At 46.5% G+C, this 20234-nt stretch overlaps 1 protein-coding gene across 1 annotated transcript in view; it reads left to right on the top strand.

Moving 5' to 3' along the window:
* The window catches only part of dennd4b (DENN/MADD domain containing 4B), a 214681-nt gene that overhangs the window by 140994 nt on the left and 53453 nt on the right, over positions 1-20234 (top strand). The window contains exons 10-18 of the mRNA XM_083645668.1: positions 7412-7587; positions 9233-9333; positions 9428-9643; positions 10260-10405; positions 10666-10799; positions 12547-12661; positions 16586-16792; positions 18037-18165; positions 19258-19391. Of these exons, the coding sequence (XP_083501794.1) occupies positions 7412-7587; positions 9233-9333; positions 9428-9643; positions 10260-10405; positions 10666-10799; positions 12547-12661; positions 16586-16792; positions 18037-18165; positions 19258-19391 (1358 nt within the window). The remainder of the gene's footprint in view (positions 1-7411; positions 7588-9232; positions 9334-9427; positions 9644-10259; positions 10406-10665; positions 10800-12546; positions 12662-16585; positions 16793-18036; positions 18166-19257; positions 19392-20234) is intronic.

Here is a 20234-nt window from a genome sequence, read left to right as displayed (position 1 = left end):
AATATAGCAACCCCGGTTGTTGTGACGGAGTTCTCACTTCCTCATCTCGTCGCTTCCCAAGAATGGCCTGTTTCTATAATATATTCAGAACTAACAGTTCCCATTGGCCGCTGAGGGAGAGCCCACCCCAGGCTCCCAGCGGCCAATCAGATTAGCGTCTGTGGACCAGCACGCTAGGTTGCGAGTTATCGTTAACTTAACGGTACTACGCTAAAGAGGACATCTCAAAATGCCTAGACTTACCGAATGCACCTCTGCAGTTGCTGGATCACATACAGTTGGCGTCGCTCCAGCTAGAAGTGTTAATTTTGTGGCTATAGACTAAATGGTGCAGGTAGCTTGTGTGAGAGAGACCCGCGCAGTATGCAGGAGGAAGCTAGTGACGTCCCAATTCCCCTCTGGGCAAACGAAGCGTTTGGGGGTGTGGCTTGGAGGAGACTGCAGGGGGACGCTGGATAGGGTCAAATCCAACTGTGGCAGTTCTGAGCGTGTGACCACTCATTACAGGGAGGGCTGACAGCAGTATATATGGAAAGTATATATGGAAAGAAGTTCAAGAAGTAGTGAGACGTGCAAGGGCCTCTTCTGCCCCGGGTCCTAATGGAGTCCCCTACCGGCTGTATAAGAGTGCTCCAGATGTGTTGCAGTTTCTATGGAAGCTGATGAAGGTAGTCTGGAAGAAGCAGGTTATTCCTAAGGCGTGGCGTAGAGCAGGGGGAATCTTCATTCCTAAAGAAAGGGACTCGTTAGAGATAAGTCAGTTTAGACCTATCAGTCTACTTAATGTTGAAGGGAAGGTTTTCTTTAGTGTTGTGGCACAGAGGCTGTCTATCTATCTAGAAAAGAATAGGCTAATAGATACTTCGGTGCAAAAGGCTGGAATTCCCGGCTTCTCCGGGTGCTTAGAGCACACCAGCATGATCTGGCACCAAATCCAGTCAGCTAGGCGTGAGAAGAGAGACCTGCATGTAGTATTCTTGGACCTGGCTAATGCTTTCGGGTCAGTGCCGCATAGTCTGTTATGGGAGGCCTTTGATTTCTTTAGAGTGCCAGGTAGTATAAAGAGCTTAGTTAAAGCCTACTTCTTAGATATTCAACTCTGCTTTACCACAGCAGAGTACACTACAGCTTGGCAGCAGCTGGAGATAGGCATTATGGCAGGGTGTACAATTTCCCCATTAGCTTTTACCATGGCAATGGAGATCATTATTAGGGCTTCAAAATGGGTAGTGGGTGGAGAAAGGCTGCAGGGAGGGCTGCGGCTCCCTCCAATTAGGGCATACATGGATGACATGACGACTATGACGTCAACCGCTCCATGTACTAGCAGATTGTTGGATAAGTTAAATAGTAATCTGCAGTGGGCTAGAATGAAAGTGAAGCCAAGTAAGTCCAGGAGTATTTCAATCATTAAAGGGAGGGTAGTAGGTAAGAAGTTTGTTATAAATGATGAGGTGGTGCCTACAGTGTTAGAGAAACCAGTCAAGAGTTTGGGAAGATGGTATGATGCAAGTCTCAGTGATAAGGGACAGTTTGAGGAGGTGAGGCAGGAAATGATTCAAGGTATTTCAAGTACCGTAAATTTCGGACTATAAGCCGCGGCTTTTTCCCCGTTTTTTGGCCCTGCGGCTTATATAACGATGCGGCTTATCTATGGATTTTATCAGCTAACGGCCGCTCGGGGACCTCCAAAATCTATGGATGTTGGTATGAGGCAGAACGAGAGCAAGACAGACATTACGAGAGCGAGACCCTGATTGGATGATGTTGCAAAAAATGTGCCTCGCGACCTGATTGGAGCACTGTGCCACTACGCTCTCTCAGCCACTACGGTAAAACACCCTCCCTCCTCCCTCGCTCCGGGGGGAAAATGGCAGCGATTGAGCCTGAAAGACAGTCTGAATGAAATTGAATGTAACATTCCCAATTCTATGTATTACATTCTAAAAAACTAACGGCAACATTTTGGAAGGCTAAGCCACACAACTAGCTCGTTGTAATCTAACATCATGCTTCAAAAGATGGAGAACTGGCTGTGTTACGACGATGGCGGCGATTGAGCCTGAAAGCCATGTCTGAGACAGTAGCGAGACAGGAACAACAACAACAGCAGCAGCAGCAAAGGATCATGCACAAACCCGAGACGAAAGGGACTGTCCGTCAGGGCGCGGACGACTGTGTCAGCAACTCCCTCCCGACTACCAGGAGAAAATTACAAAATTCGGCGAATTCACACAAAGAAAGATCAAGGAATATTCCATCGGACCGGAGCAGATCATAAATATGGATGAAGTGCCTTTGACGTTCGACCTGCCTCTCACTAGGACTGTTAACAAGAAAGGTGAATTCTCCATCACGTTGAGAACCACAGGTCACGAGAGAACGAATTTCACTTGTGTTCTTGGCTGCACAGCATCTGGAGTAAAGCTCCCGCCGATGGTGATTTTTAAGCATCTCACAATGTGTGATTTTGTCTGGGGATTAGTGACCTGACTTTTGTTTTGTTGAAATGTTAATAAATGGGAGCTTCCCCAAACAGCCATCTCTTTCCCGACAATCCCCTCTGTGCACGAACCCTTACATATGGTAATTAAACATCAAAACACCCGCGGCTTATAGTCCGGTGCGGCTTATATATGTAACAAACAGGCAATTTTGCTGCTGCGGCTTATACTCAGGTGCGCCTTATAGTGCGGAAATTACGGTATAGACAAGTCAGGGCTCCCAGGAAAGTTAAAGTTGTGGTGTTTGCAGTTTGGATTGTTGCCTCGGTTGATGTGGCCACTGACAGTGTATGAGGTTCCCCTTTCAAAGGTAGAAAAGCTAGAAAGGATGATTAACTAATTCATTAGAAAATGGCTCGGAGTCCCACGCTGCCTAAGCAGTGTAGCCTTATATGGGAAAGGCATATTGGAATTGCCATTAGCTAGCCTGACAGAGGAGTTCAAGTGTGCTAAGGTTAGACTGGAAATGACTCTGACTCAGTCAAAGGATCCAGTGGTTAGGAGTGTAGCGCCCACAGTTAAAACAGGGAGGAAGTGGAACCCAAAGGAGGCAGTACAGCAAGCACAGTCAGCTCTTAGACACAGGGATATCATAGGTCAGGTGCAGCATGGGCGTAGAGGCTTAGGGTTGTGCATAGGGAAACCTGTGTGGAACAAGGCATCAGTAATAGAAAAGAGGAAGATGGTAGTTGAAGAAGTACATAGGCAAGAGGAGGCAGTAAGATGTACTAAGGCAGTGTCGCAGGCAAAGCAAGGACAGTGGGTGAACTGGGAGAGTGTAGAGAAGAGAAAGTTGAAGTGGAGAGAGTTGTGGAGCATGGAGGCCAGCAAAATTAGATTTATTCTAGGGGCTACTTATGATGTGCTGCCATCTCCCCAGAACTTAAATCAGTGGTTGGGCGAGGATGGTGCCTGCCCGTTGTGTTCTAGTGTATGTACACTGAGGCATATACTGTCAGGGTGTAAGGTCAGTCTCTCCCAGGGGCGATACACCTGGCGTCACAACCAGGTGTTGAAATGTTTGGCAGCTGCAGTTGAGGAAAAGCGGCTAGAAGTAAATTCTCTAGTTGCTAGCAAAGAGACTAGACAGATCAAATTTGTACGTGAGGGAGAAAAGATTAGACCAATTAAGGTCAGGCACAAGTTAGGGCAGCTAAGTGTAGGTGGAGCCTGGGAAATGAGGGTTGACTTGAATGAACAGCTAGTCATCCCAGCATATATAGTTAGCACCCGGCTACGTCCGGACTTGTTACTGTGGTCTGAGGTAGAGAAGAGAGTTTATTTTATCGAACTCACAGTCCCGTGGGAAGATCGAGTTGAGGAGGCTTATGAGCGCAAGAAAGCTAGGTATGCTGAAATGGCAGCAGAGGCAGAGCAGCGAGGTTGGAGGGCTCGAGTGCGGCCTGTAGAGGTGGGCTGCCGTGGTTTTGTGGCAAAGTCCGTTATTGCCTTACTAACTGAGTTGGGCATTCGGGGACGGAGCCTGAAACTTGCGGTTAGCAATATGTCTCAGGCAGCAGAACGAGCAAGTGAATGGCTGTGGATAATGAGGAAACATGCTAGCTGGGGAGCTCGCTAAGGTCAGATTGATTGTTTGTTGTTGGTCATGATTAACGGTCCGCATCAACAGGGCTGAATCATTGACAGTGGTGGTGTAGTTAGGGATTGTTTGTTGTTGGTCATGATTGACGGTCCGCATCAACAGGGCTGAATCATTGACAGTGGTGGTGTAGTCAGGAATGTCATACCGAACCGACCTGGATAGCTAGGCTTAGATAGTGAGGTAATATGCAGTTGTGCGGTGGTAGCATGGAGGGGGGTGTTTCCAGGACGCTGGATTACACCGTTAAGCCTTCTTGAGGTGTCGTGGGCCTAACTTAACGAAACGTTGGTGAAGGAAGGTGCCCACTTGAAAACCCCAATGACATGCTTCATACTGCTGTTGGCTAGGGTAGGTAACGATTTGTGTCTTGTTTATTAGTTTGTTAGCCTGTTAGCTTGTTTTATTCTGGATTGGGCTTCTAAATGTGTTTTTCCTCGGATTTTGGCACAAGGGATAGTAACATCTTGTCCTGTGTATTAATTAATAATAGCATTTACAAGTAAAAACAGCTTTTGCACGGAATGGGACCTTTAAGTGAGCCTCGGTCAGCTTGTACATGTCATGACCCCTTTGACCTTGCATTAGTTTTTGCCCAACTTTCCAGAGCTATTATGAGGAACAGCATGGATTGTGCTGAGAAAGAACTCTACCAATCAACATCATCAGTGGCAAGTAGCAAATAGGGCTAGAAAATGTGAACTATCCCTTTAATAACACACAAACACTCATTGCGTTTACATGGACTTGAGTATCCCGGTTACTGTCGGGGTTTTGGAGTATCCTGTTTTTGTGTTTGCGCATGTAAACATCATATCCCGGTTTCAGAAACCTGGATAAGCCCTTATCCCGGTTTTGAGAAAGCCGGTTATGCTAGCTGGAGTACTCCCAAAGAACCTGGGATACTGCTGCATGTATACACCTTATATCCTGCTTTCTGACCACAGCAGACTACCTGCGCAGGCGCGGCTTCACACAAGTCTCACTTCTGGAGCGATGAGGAAATGGAGTTTTGCGGAGTTTTGTCTTTCGGTGATGAAATAATTAAATGCTTGGCAGCTTAGATAGGAGAAAGCATCGAAATGCTGCCCTTTTCAAGTCTGTAGTATACAGACTACAGGACGAAGGTGTTGTGACTCAAATGAAACGGGGACAGACCAACGCAAATGGTGAGGCAAACGGGGACAGACCACCGTGAAGACGGAATCCAAGGGAATCCCACACAGTCTTGGCCCAAAAAGGGTGAATGACGTCACACGCAGCCAATACAAGCGAAAATATAATAATAATAATAATAATAATGACGCCGGTTTGTATTGTAAAGATCACAGGCGCCTGCAAGTAGCATGCAGTAATCAGTAACCGGGATACTAGTACTTATCATGTATACAGGGATATGAATAAGCTGCTTTCTCTGTGTTCCATGTAAACGCCATATCCCGAATATGATCAAAACCAGGATAAGCCTCATAACCGGGATACTTAAGTCCATGTAAACGCAGTCAATGACTGTATCGTGTGGGTAACAGTATGCTACTTCCTTCTCTCCTCTCTCTCCTGATTAAGTGCTTAAACTCATCAGCTCAAACCGAGCCACTTACTGCCCCCTCGATTCTATCCCTTCCTCTCTCCTCCAAACCATCTCACCTAACATATCTCCCTTCCTCACTACCTTCATTAACTCCTCTCTGTCCTCTGGTCTTGTCCCGCCTGCTCTAAAGACTGCAAGAGTCAAACCTCTGCTTAAGAAACCCTCCCTTGACCCTACTGCTATTCACAACTACAGACCTGTCTCTCTTCTCTCATTCCTTTCCAAAACCCTCGAACGAGCAGCGTCCGAACAACTTTCTCTCTATCTCTCCCAAAATGACCTCCTGGACCCTCTGCAGTCCGGTTTCAAGGCCTCTCACTCCACTGAGACAGCTCTTCTTGCTGTCACAGAGGCCCTTCACACTGCTAAGGCCTCAGGCTCTGCACTCTCCTGGTTTGCTTCCTACCTCTCGAACCGCTCATACCAGGTCTCATGGAGAGGGTCCCTCTCCAGATCCTGTCCTCTTACCACCGGTGTCCCCCAGGGCTCAGTCCTGGGCCCCTTACTTTTCCTTCTCTATATCAGATCTCTTGCCTATGTGATCTCTTCTCATGGCTTTTCTTATCACTGCTATGCTGATGACACCCAGCTTTTCCTTTCCTTCCCCCCCTCTGACACTCAAATCGAGGCTCGCATCTCTGCATGCCTCAAAGACATTGGCGACTGGATGTCTGCCCACCACCTCAAGCTCAACCTTGGTAAGACCGAGCTACTCTTCCTCCCAGGAAAAGACTGCCCTCTCGCAGATCTCTCCATCTCCATTGACAACACCACTGTACTTCCCTCCCAAACAGCTAAGAACCTTGGGGTGATCCTTGACAACCAGCTGTCTTGCTCTGCCAACATAGCTGCTACAGCGCGCTCCTGTAGGTTCTCTCTCTACAACATCCGCAAAATCCGTCCCTTTCTCACAAGAGAAGCGACTCAACTCCTGGTCCAGTCTCTTGTCTCCTCCCGCCTGGACTACTGCAACATGCTCCTGGCCGGCCTACCTGCCACCGACATCCGACCGCTTCAGCTCATTCAGAATGCTGCAGCCCGTCTGATATTCAACCAACCCAAATTCTCTCACGTCACTCCCCTCTTCCAGGAGCTCCACTGGCTTCCCATCTCGGCCCGCATCAAATTCAAGACACTGGTACTGGCCACAGGGCAGTACACCAGTCAGCTCCCCGGTACCTGCAATCCATGGTCAGGTTCCAAACCTCTCAGCTCTCCCTTCGCTCCTCCACCAGTGCAGGTCGCCTCGCCCCTCCTTCGCTACGGGGGCTCAAAAGTCGCTCATCCCGATCTCGACTCTTCTCGTCCCTGGCACCTCAATGGTGGAACGATCTTCCACCTTTGGTCAGGACAGCTGAATCACTGCCCATCTTTCGGAAAAGACTAAAGACACACCTTTTCAGGCTCCATCTGGGCCCTTCTTGATCTAACTTCGTTCTCTCTCTTTCCTTAAAAAAAAAAAAAAAAACGAACCTAAACTTGTACCACTAACCTAAACTTGTACCACTGTTCCTTCAGAAGTTGTAGTTGTCATAGACTGTGCTCCATAGTTGATTGCTCTATTGTTGACAAAAAATGTGTTATTGTAAGTCGCTTTGGATAAAAGCGTCTGCCAAATGACGTAATGTAATGTAAATGTAATGCGACTGTACTGTTGCTTGACCCTCCCTCTCCCTCCCTCCCCCTCCCTCTGTCCCTCTCTCTCTCTCCCTCCAGATGACGTTCCCTCTGCGGTGGCAGTGTCCCTACATCCCCCTGTGCCCACTGCAGATGGCGGACGTGCTGCTCGCCCCCATGCCCTTCATCGTGGGCGTTCACTCCAGCTACTTCGACCTGTACGACCCCCCCACCGACGTTGTGTGTGTCGACCTGGACACCAACACCATCTTCCAGTGAGTTCACTGATCCCTCCACAGGGCAGAGCTGGCCCAGAGGACAGACAGATGAAGAGAGAGACAGACAGACAGACAGACTGACTGACATGAATCTGCCAATCTCTGAAGCCATCCTTTAACGGTCTGACGATGATTAGACTCTGGGGGTGACGGCCCATATTTTGGGGTTTCCGGGGAGAGATGCCAGAGGACATCCAGGCCAAGATGTCCTCTTGCATGTGTCCTCTTGTCATTGTTTACAGTTCGATTAGCATCTTGAGACACCAGAATGGAGTTGGAGTTCATAGATGATGTCTCATTATGCAGATATCTGTTTAGACATTAACACCTAAAACCTAAAACAACCTGTTTGTTTTACTGGGCAGCTCCCAGTTAGCCTGATTAAAACCATCCGGATCCGTGAACTCACATTCTGTTTGGTTCTGTGGATCCGTCTGGACTCTGAGCTGTTTGGTTCTGTGGATCCGTCTGGACTCTGAGCTGTTTGGTTCTGTGGAGCCGTCTGGACTCTGAGCTGTTTGGTTCTGTGGATCCGTCTGGACTCTGAGCTGTGTCATGTCAGTGGGTGGAAGTAGCCAGTCCTTCAGCCAATCAGCTTTTGGATCTAGTCAAATCCAACTCCACCACGTAAGAACAGCCGAGAAACTCCACTGTTGCATACTCCTGTTCTTGTTTAATTGTTATTGAGTCTATTTTTGCTATAACTGCACGTATGGCTGTTTAAACTCGACGAACGTTGATGTTACTGCTCGGGCCGGAGAGCCATGGAGGCAGCCATTGTTGTTTTGCCAGTGACGTGTCTGATTGGCCGGTGACGGTGTCAACTACGAGGCAGATCTCTGATTGGCCCGTCTGCGTTGTGGATTCAGAAAACGCCCGCACCGGTCCGGAGGCCAGAGGGTCTCACAGAACCAAACACAAATGTGAGTTCATGTGACCGGATGGTTTACCAGGTTATCTCCCAGTCTGAATCTGTGGAAACTGTAAAAATGTGAAGCTTAACAGGAATGTAATGTTTTAACTTCAATTAAAGGATGATGACATGTTCCTCTAAGGCAGGGATACTCAACTTGCTTTGCCCGGGGGCCACTTTCGTGAAATGATAGAAGGCCAGGGGCCAGTTAATAAACAAGAATCTAATCTAATCTAATCTAACAAACAATATACATTTTTCTCTAGCGGATTGTAGGTTTTTGGGGTGTCAGTCGGAGTTTAGTCTGACAATGTTGTGCACACCGGATAGTTAGTTAGGTTAAGTTAGTTAGGTTAAGTACATACATAAGTGCCTGGGTAGCGAGCAGACGGCGGTATTTGACAATTTAGCAGCTAAATCATAGATTATTGAAAGATATTCCATATTCCAGATTGTGCACTGGGGCCACGCCTGTGGAATCTGCTCCCAGGATCCACCGGGGCCTCGGACTCCCTTGCTGCCTTCAAAAGCAGCCTAAAGACCAACCTTTTTCACGCTGGGTTCGACTAGGGCCTGTTTTTTATCTTCTACCTAAGTGTTTTTTAATCTTTTATTGTGTGTGTTTGTATTTTCTCTTGTGAAGCACCTTAAGATGTCAGTTTGATTTTAAAGTGTGCTATACAAATAAAATTCATTATTATAGTGATTTATCCCTCTCTCTTCTCTCAGACTGGACGACAAGAAGCCGTTGTCATGGCGATCGTTACCCAGGAAGCACGGAAAGACTCTGTTCAACTCCCTCACCAGCCTACACAAGACCCTGGAGAAGAGTGAGTCATGGCTCCCTCCCCACCGGCAGTCATTAAAGTCATTGCATAAATCAAATCAAACCCCCTCCTGTCTCCTTCTCTCCTCTGCTTGCAGTCTGCACCCCCGGCCAGGAGGAGGCGACGCTGGAGTTCCTGCTGACAGACTATGAGCAGATCTACGGGCGTCAGAAGCAGCTGGAGCTGGAGATCCAGGAGGCCTTCCTGCGCTTCATGAGCTGCCTGCTGCGAGGCTACCGCAGCTTCCTGCTGCCCATCACTCAGGCCCCCTCTGACACCACCACCGACCTCAGCTCCCTGTTCAACCTGCAGGGTCAGTCCTGCTATCACTAGTGTTGTGGGTGAGACCACCTAAACCGAGGCGAGTCAAGACCAAGACTGATGGGGGGCGAGACCGAGACCAAGACCATGACCAGGAAGGGGGGCGAGACCAAAACCAAGACCATGACCAAGGGGGGCGAAACCGAGTCAAGTCCGAGACCAGAACAATGCGAGACCATTTTCAAGACCATGACTCTAATGATGGCTTAACCTTTACACCATAGCTCTGCTAACAATTAAATAAATCCTTGTTTAGGAATTTTTGTAAAATATGAAAGGTTGTAGCTTACAGTATATACTCAGTGACAGAAGGCAATCCTTTGATCTGAAACACTGCAATTCCATTTCACTGTTTGAGGAAAAAGTTTGAGAATCATCATATTAAAGAGATACAAAATATTTCACAATAGAAACAAATGCAAATCTAATAGAATTGTAATTAACGGAGAGAAACCTGAGAATTTGAGTGTGACAAACCACAGGCACAATGGAAGATGAGGGACTGCGTTTAATTTATTCACCAAAATGGCTGGTAGAAGGAAGAAGTTGTAAAAATCTGACTTGGGTATATCACCAAACCTCACGTTCACAAGTTGTATTTCCCGCAGGCTTCCTGAAGTCTCGTGAGCGGACTCACCAGAAGTTCTACACCCAGCTGACCCGGACTCAGATGTTCACCCAGTTCATCGAGGAGTGCTCCTTCGTCAGCGACCGCCACGCCTGCCTGGAGTTCTTCGACGAGTGCGTCCAAAAGGTCCGAGTGAAGTGTCTGTATTTACTGTGATAGATTTCATTACTCAGATGAGATATTCATGAAGGTGTGATGCTTTCAGTTTGCTGTCGGGATTTTCATTCTGTGATATCCGTGAAGTTCAGATGTTGGATTGTGTTTGAGATTGTGGCTCTACTGTAGTTCTTTCATGTGAAGTGCCTCAAGGCTCCTGTCTGGGGCCTTTTTCATTTCATTTAGTTATGTAAACAGTTGCTTATTGTTGCTCTGCTGTGTGCTGCCAGGTGGATGTGGAGAAGCCAGAGGAGGTGCGTCTGATAGATCTGGATGAGACTCACAGTGGAGAACACACCGTCTTCATCATGCCTCCTGAGGAACCGCAGGAACCTGACGGGTCCGAGTGCCCCGCCCTCTACAGGCAAGACATGCACCTAACCTTCATTCGATTATCAACTTTAACATGGGCCCTCTCTTACCCATAGTAGAGTAAGGGCAAGCATTATCTTTGATAGGTTCTATCACTCAAAATCTCCCTTTTTTCTTTTAATTACCAGTGGGTCGCTGAAACACGTGCTTTGATGTGCTGACCCAGTGTGGTAATTAAAAGAAAAAAGGGGAGGGAGGGAGTGCTAGAAACAAGCAAAGAGTACGCTTGCCCTTGCACCAGGTGTAAGATAGGGTAGGGTCCTAAGTTTAACAGCTCAAAACATACGCCAAAGCCATGCAGAACTGAAGCTTGAGGCAGGCTCAAGCTGATCTGACACTTAACCGGTCACACCAGGAACAGTCTCTTTTTCTCAGCGCTGGGCTTGGAGCTGTTCCTCCGGCCCCTCACAAATTGCATTGACTTAATGCCTGGCAGCTCGGGATCAGCGCGCAGCACGGTTGGAAAATAGAACAGAAGCTGAAACTATCCGATCCGCGTGGCTTCAGCGTGGCGTGGGGTGTGGCTGGTGTGAACGGACTGGCCTGTTAACAAGGATGCTGAAATGAAACTGCGTGGCATTGGCGTGGGATTGACGTATAGGGTGTGAACGTGCACGATTTGGGGGAAAGGTGCAATTAGTGATTATGGTGGACAATATTGCGATTGTGATTGCGATATAATAAACAAATGGTATCTAGGGATGTGCCGGCATGACTTTTTGACGGTATGATTACCTTGGACAAAAATACCACGGTTTCACGTATCACAAACTAAAATGAATTAAATATGTTACAATTTAAAATATATTAAAACTAAATAAATAAAACAATTTGAAATAAAATGATCTTTACAAAAAAATAAAACATTTTGAGACATTTGCCTGTCCCAAACATGTAAAAAAGAAACACCAGAAAAATAGAAACTGCACTGTGTTACAGCACATAGAAGATGGCTCAGACTGCAAAGTTAGTTACATGTCTGTCCAGTAATACAATGATACACCCGTTTATTTCTTTTGTAGTGACAGATGGCCTTAAACGCCACACTCACGTGACGCTTCTTGAGAGAGAGGTGAGGTAACGTGCATCTGCAGACTTTATCGAGGGACCATGAAGGCGTCATGTGACAGGCTAGTTAGAAGCCTGGAGGTGCTGCTGCTGGCAGCTGTGACAGTGTTTTGCTGCTATCAACCTTGTTAATCTCACTATATTCTTCATCACAGCGGGTCATTACCCACTGTGCACTTGAACGTGCACTAGTTCTGCATAAGCACCTGCAGCTCTCTCCTTATTTTACTGACGTTCTCACTAATCACACGGCTGTTTACATGCATTTCTGAACGGCTAGCTAGTTATTAGCATAGCTCGCTGTTAACGATCATGGATGTTCTCTCTCTCCCTCTCGGTAAGATGTTATGTAACCTTGCAATACAGTAACGTTACTTATTTGCGTGAGTGCATGGGAGAAGTCTCCCGCTAGTGTTGATGCCCAGTGTGATGGCAGAGAAACATGTGTTTGCTGCGTCGCGTGTAACGTTAGTTTAGAGGAGGCACACACACACACTCAAAAAGACGTGAAAAAATAATAATAATCGCACACTTTTGCGGTTATGTAATCGCACGTGCTGACATCGCGATTGCGATTGCGATTAGATTAATCGTGCAGCACTAACGTGCACTAAGATATACTGTGTTAAAATTCTAAGTGCTAACAGGAAGTTGTTTTTTTGTCGGTCCAGTTACGAGACATTTCCCACCCTGAGGTCGGAGCTCTTCGACCGTCCCCAGGACCAGCTCCGCCTCCCGGCCAAGGGCAGTGCTCCCAGTAGCCCCGCCCCCCGCCGCACCAAACAGGTACGACCACACACTCTTTGGCAAACATCTTCAAATATTAAACATCAGGGAATGATTCAGGACCGATGTTCCCTCTGAGCTGACAGTTTGTTGACCTACAACGAATAATTTAGCCCCAAAAAAGTATTCCACTTGTCCACAGGAATTTAGACTACAAGTGGATTTTGAAGGTTTTCGTGTCACATAATATCAGTTCTGGGATGCAAACTAGTCCCTTTTAGGTGACGGTCACCTTTTTGATCCTAGATACGGCAGTTAAGATTTTGAGTGGCGTTGTGCCTGCTATCTGTCACCTTTTTAACTCTCCATGAGTTTGCCTCCCTGAACTTAGTGTTTAAAGCATTGGCACCCTTGTCTGAGCAGCAGAAACAGCAGCAGAACTGATTTTATTTGTAAATTCTACATTTACATCACACCATCACTTCAAGAATAAAATAACTAAATAAGAGAAATTATACATGTGGCATTCATACCTGGGAGTAGGGTAAAAGTGAGTTGTATCTCTTGGTAAATGACAGAACATTGGACCCGACTGTAATCCACTGATCTCGACATCAGGGCCAACCTGCTTTTTTTAGTCAAAGACACAAATGAGGGCATTAAAGTGTTTCATTAAGACAGAGAGCCACTAGATCTAAGCTGGACTACAAACTCGATACAGTACATACTTCAACATTTTCCCACCTATATGCATAAATCAAATAATATTTAATACTTGATATTCTAGTGGATAAGACGGGGTGGTGTAATAAGAAGGGTGGTGTCTAAATCATGGAGTCTCTCTACGTTCTGACCCAATTTTCCTGAATGAAGAAAGGAGGATGAATGCTTTTGGCGGTCATGCTGTGCCATTTTAATTTAATGATTGTTAATATTTGAATGGTTATCCAATATTGAGCAGCCCCAGGCTCTGTATGGACGGGCTATGTTCAGATGGCGGTAACTGGGAAAACAGGGTTTGCGGGTCAGGAGGAGGCTGGAGAGACGAGTTGTACGTCCGTATATCCATACGTCTATCCGATGTTCGTTAACGCGATATCTGAGGAACGCCTTGATGGAATTTCATAAAATTTGCCTCAAACATTGACTTAGACTCAAGGATGATCTGATTAGATTTTGGTGGTCAAATGTCAAGGTCACTGTGACCTCTCGAACGCCATTTTCAAGCTTGTTAACGCGATGTCTCAGGAATGCCTTGACGGAATTTCATCAAATTTGCGTCAAACATCAACTTGGACTCAACGATGAACTGATTAGATTTAGGGGCTCTATCTTCCCGGCGGTAATCTTGCGTTAGAGCCCGTTTTGCGCTTCAATAGCGCCGGGCAAAGCCCTAATTGTGGGCGTGTCGGCCTGCTGCGCTTCACGTCATCTCAGCGCAAACCTCCATAGGCGTGTTTATGCCCATAAAGGATTCACAAGGTGAGATCACTCCCCTTAAAAGCCACAGCATCACCACCATCACGTCACCATCTTATTTCTTGCTGAAAGCAAGCAGAGAAACGGAGAGAGAAAAGAGAGAGGGTGAGAGAGAGAGACAGAGCGAGAGAGAAAACGAGAGAGGGAAGAGAGAGTGCCGCCGCGCAATTACGCAGTGATGTCCCAAAGCGTGCGCTTACTGTAATTAGACGTTTCGTTCATATAGGCTATAACATAGGCCTACACATCTAAATATATATATATATATATATATATATATATATATATATATATATATATATATATATATTTTTTTTTTTTTTTTTATTTTGTATTTTCATTAAATCAAATCAAAACAAAACAAAACAAAACAAGGAAAGAATGTGGTTATATCAACATCAAACCAAAGAGAGGAGTTAAACATATCTTCTCGAATTGGGAAAAACGAGATAAGAACACCAAACACTGGGTTATTATTCTCCCCTGGATCAATACAGATGACCAAATAAACATTGATAAGCAAGAATAAATGAGGAAAGGGAAGGGCAAGGGAAGTTTAACCAAAAAAAATACAAATACAAATGTGTTAAATAGTGTGTTTTAAGTCCCTATGATGCCCCTCCCCCCGCCCAATTTTGCACAATCCTTCTACTACCCACCCACCCGCCAGACCACAAATATTTGTTTCTTTAATAGGGTAGGAATGTGTGAGATTTTACTTCTAGCCTATTTCAATAGCCTGTGTCAGAATTGTCCACTCTGGTTAAGCCATTGACTGCGGTCACGCCATCCGTGCTGTGGAGAAGCTAGTCTTGCATGCGTGCAATTGCAGGGAAAGAGTTTACTGTACTGTCGGTGCCCTGGGTGTTTTGGGCCGGCCGGCCAGGGTGGGGGTGGCAGCTTGGCACAACACCATCACAACTTTCTCAAAAGCAATCTACTGTTACCTCACACCACAAACCTGTATGGTCGGGAATTATGTAGCCTAATAAAACCATGGCAAACGAATTCTCATTTTTAAATCAAGTTGTTTTTTCTGCAATGTGGGCTATAGTTGAAAATCAATCATGGCATTCCGAGGAGAGTGTGTGTGCAGGCGCGAGGAGAGTGACATCCATGCCGTGCGTAAATGTATCCAAGCAAGGATTTCCTACACTGCACGGAGAATACTGTCTGCGCTCAGGCGTACGCCTGGTGTAGTGGAGTTGTTTGCGCTAAGACCAGCTATTTGCTGGCGTTAAAATTGAGAGCACCCAAGGCCCCTTTTTCTAACACATTGCGCTGGAACGCCTATTTTGGAACGGGCAACGCCCAAACCTCTCTTTGCGCTCGGCACATACCGATGGTATCTTCCCCACAGCGCTAAATGACACTTGCGCGAGACACATGATAGGCTAGAGGCCCACCGACACGCCTGGGCCACGCCTACACCCGTGTCATCCCAGCGCAAAACTGGACAGTGGAGGCATACGATAGCTTAAGACGCTGGGAAGATAGCAATAAGAGGCGCGCAAATGCAGCACAAAAGATAGCGCCATACGACGATAGGGCCCTAGGTGGTCAAAGGCCAAGGTCACTGTGACCTCTTGAACGCCATTTTCAAGCTTGTTAACGCAATATCTCAGGAATGCCTTGACGGAATTTCATCAAATTTGCCTCAAACATCGACTTGGACTCAAGGATGAACTGGTTATATTTTCATGGTCAAAGGTCTAGGTCACTGTGACCTCACGAATGCCATTCCCAAGTTCGTTAAAGCGATATCTCAAGAACGGCTTGATGGAATTTCTTCCAATTTGGCTCAAACGTCGACTTGGGCGCAAGCATGAACGGATTACATTTTGGTGATCAAAGGTCAAAGGGCAAGGTCACTGTGACCTCACACACCCAATTTCCAAGCTCTGTAACGCAACATCTCAGGAGCGCCTTGACGGAATTTCTTCCAATTTGCCTCAAATGGCGATTTGGACTCAAGAATGAACTAATGGCGGAGGCATACATCCCCGGTGCGGTCATTCTAGTTTATGAATGAGCTGAGTTTCGATCGGTCTTCCTACGGGTTACGCTTTTAAACAGATGTTTCGGGGCTTATACTACCTCCACTGGCGGAACGAAAGGCATAACAAAATGAGACTCCGTTCCGTCCTTGTGACTTTTAAACAGGAGGCGAGGCGTAATGATGCTGCAAAGATCACGCTTTCACAGGCTACTGTGTGCAAATAACCTCTGTCTCAAACTGCCTTCAGTGTTTTCCTTCAGACGAACTTTTTAAGACTCCGGTGGTTTTTGACAAAGGTATTTTTCAGTGTTGGTAGGAGCTCCAGGGCCTCTTTTTCATTCCAAAGACCGGGACTTTTTTAATCCAACATGTTCTACATTTAGATTTGAGGCTTGTGCCTCAAGACTTGAGACTTGGTAACTCTGGTAGACGGAGATGAGATCTCAACTATAGCATGTAGGCTCCACCCCTTCATCTAATCTGTCTGCTGTGCTGTATGTGTGCAGGAGATCAAGCTGGCCCAGAAGCGGGCTCAGAAGTACTCCTCGGTGCCGGACATGTGGTCCAAGTGCCTGCTGGGTCACGTCTACGGCCTGTGGTTCATCTACCTGCCCACCTTCGTGCGGGCGGAGAGCGCAAAGGTGCGCGCGCTGCACGCCGCCTACGATGTGCTCAAGCACATGGAGACACGCAAGGTGGTGCTGCCCGACGAGGTGAGGTCAAAGGTCACCGCCGCAGCACATGGCAGCAGGTGCATGTGTCTCAAACGACTCAGCCGCCCTGCCGCCATGTTGGGGAAGTTACTTTGAAAGTATAGCTTTGTATGCTACCAATTACTTCACACTGGAAGTAGTTGAACTACAGCAAAGCTACCCTTGTGACAAATATGTAAGGGTTAATGCACGACGAGGTGTCCATTATCAGAAATGAATGGACGACGCGGAGGCGTGAACCGTCTGAGGCGAAAGCCGAGGACGGTTGCTTCCGCGAAGTTCATTAATGACTACACCTGCTCGGGTACTCTTTACACCCCCTGAAAGTTTCAGCCCGATCGCACGTAAAACGGCATAGCTGTGGCCGGCCAAAATCCTGCTCACAGGCACGGACACTGCGCATTCTTATTATAAGATAGATAAATAGATAGATAGATAGATAGTTAGACAGATAGATAGATAGTTAGACAGATAGATAGATAGATAGATAGATAGACAGACAGACAGATAGATAGATAGATAGATAGATAGATAGATAGATAGATAGATAGATAGATAGATAGATAGATAGATAGATAGATTTGACACCTAATACATTCAAGTTTGGTTACAAATTGAGATTCAAAACATAAATTGTTTGTATCCAAATATTTTTCACAGGTGAGCTGACAATCCAGCTTCTGGGAATACCCCTGAGACCGAAACCTGTCTTGAACAAACAATGAATGCATAGCATTCAAGCGCTAGGATTGGTTAAGTTTAGGGTAAGAATATCAGGGCAAGCCAATCAGAGACAGTGTAGGCTGTGACTTTTGTGCGTGCACGTGTGTGTGTGGTTTGATTAGTTGACTACACAAAAAATGGCAAAAAGAAGTTGAAAGCTATGAATGTAGTTGAACTACCAGCAAGCTACTGCAAAAATGTAGTTAAAGTGGTAGTTCAACTACATGTAGTTCACTGCTTCCCCACACTGTGCCATGATGGAACCACACAGTGTGTTACTGTTACTGTCTGTCAGTGTGTATCTGAAGTGGTCAAAGCTCCTTTGACTGTGATGAGCTGTGGAGTCTCTGTGTGATCATTATAGTTGGCGCTCATGGACACACTTTCATGGCAATCTTCCATCACAATGATTTCCATTCAGAATGGAAAACATGCCTCATGTAATGCAGCAGCTGTGTGTGTTGTGTGGCTGGGTGTGTGCACGTGTGCATGTGTTTGTCCCTCCCTGTGTGTGTGTGCAGGTGTGTTACCGTATCCTGATGCAGCTGTGTGGGCAGTACGGCCAGCCGGTCCTGGCTGTCAGAGTGTTGCTGGAGATGAAGAAGGCCGGGATCACTCCTAACACCATCACCTATGGATACTACAACAAGGTCAGCACACACTCTCACACACACACACACACACACACACACACACGCACACGCACACGCACACATGCACACATGCATACACACACACACATGCATACACACACACAAACACCATCACCTATGGATACTACAACAAGGTCAGCACACACACACACACACACGCACGCACGTACGCACGTACACACACACACACACACACACACACACACACACACACACAACACCGTCACCTACAGATACTATAACAAGGTCAGCACACACTCACACTCACACACACACACTCACAAACACCATTACCTACGGATACTACAAGGTCAGTACACACACACGCACACACACACACACACACACCAACACCATCACCTACGGATACTACAACAAGGTCAGCACACACACACACACACACACACACACACACACCAACACCATCACCTACGGATACTACAACAAGGTCATGACCTTAGACCACCTAAAAAATCTGGACAGAGTCAGCATGAAAGGGGGGGAGGTTGGTCTCTGTCAACATTTATGCCATATCATGATCTTACGAATTGCTTTGGATAAAAGAGGTCGGTGGTTCGATATTTTTCTCTTTTTCAATATTTTATTTTACATTTTAGGTGGTTCGATACTGAACCCCAAATTGCTCCCGATGGCTCTGCCAGCACCCTGCATGGTAGCTTGCTGCAATCGGTGTATGAATGTCTGTGTGAATGAGTGAATTACCTACTCATTGTAAAGCGATTTGGATAAAAGTGTTAATATAAATGCAGGCTATTTACCATTTTATTTTTTTGCACATTTTTTAAACCAGAAATGAACAAAATAAAAACAACAAAATAATGTGCGGGTAGAGACAGGAAACCCTAGATGGGCTTATACAGGGTCTCTACCTCAGAAAACCAATAAAATACGGTATACGATATCCATAATTTAAGATGATATCTAGTCTCATATCACGATATCTATTCTCACGATTTCTCACGATTAATATATTGCCCAGCCCTTGTAGATAGGTAGAAATAAATCCTAGTGCTCAGCTCTCCTCTCTACTCCTCTTCCGTCTCTCTCTCTCTCCCTCTCTCTCCTCAGGCGGTGCTGGAGAGCAAGTGGCCCTCCACCAATCAGGGCGGCCGTCTCCGCTGGGCCAAGCTGCGGAACGTCCTGTTGGCCGTGGCCCAATTCAGACAGCCAATAAAACGGCGGCAGAAGAGCGACTCGCTGGGGTCGCGGGGAGGTCAGGAGGATTTCATCAAACTGACTTTCTGCATAACATTTGCATATTAATGAGAGAGAACTGGTTTTGCTGAAACTATTGTAACTGTTTAATACTTTAAAATATGGAGTTCATATTAATACGTAATAATACATGTTATATGAAAGGCAAGTATGATGACTTAGAAATAATATTTGCTAATAAGCATGAATCTCACGCCTATAATCGGAGAGGGGGTTGGCGTAGCACAGTTGAACAAGCGAGTGCGGGTGATGCGTATGTGAGGCCATGCGAGCGTGGTAAGCGCGCGAGCTGCATCTGCGACCCGAGGGGAAACCAACGAGGGACAATATTGTGACTTTAAAACGTTAGGGTTGTGCTACAACCCAGGTTTTACGAGTGAGAACGAGAGCTCTCACTAGTGCCTTAAACGCTGCAACGCAGCCCTATGGAAGACTGTTATTTTGCTCCAAAATTACTTTTCATTAAAACCTGACCACCCACCCGTAGGTGGCGTGGTACCCCCTGGGACTGACACGGATCCACGTGACTACGTCACGTCCTGCCAGTCCAGGGAATAATCACTCTAATTTCTTCCAGCCCGCTGAGATCCGACGCACCCCGTGACGCATCGACACAGCAAGGCTGGGTAGTGAGAGCTCTCGTTCTCACTCGTAAAACCTGGGTTGTAGCACAACCCTAACGTTTTACTTCGTTTCGAACTCAAGCTCTCACTAGTGCCTCCATTCAACCGACCTTGCTGCCGGGAGCACCCCACAGGGCGACCCGAAAGGCACCGGTGAACCACGGCCATATGGCAACGTTTATGCCTAACCGTCTGACATATTAGAGT

The sequence above is a fragment of the Poromitra crassiceps genome, assembly GCF_964638095.1.
Source record: "Poromitra crassiceps genome assembly, chromosome: 1".
In the NCBI taxonomy this organism is placed as follows: domain Eukaryota; kingdom Metazoa; phylum Chordata; class Actinopteri; order Beryciformes; family Melamphaidae; genus Poromitra; species Poromitra crassiceps.
The sequence above is the reverse complement of the archived record's forward strand: the minus strand, read 5'-3'. Positions and strand labels throughout refer to the sequence as shown.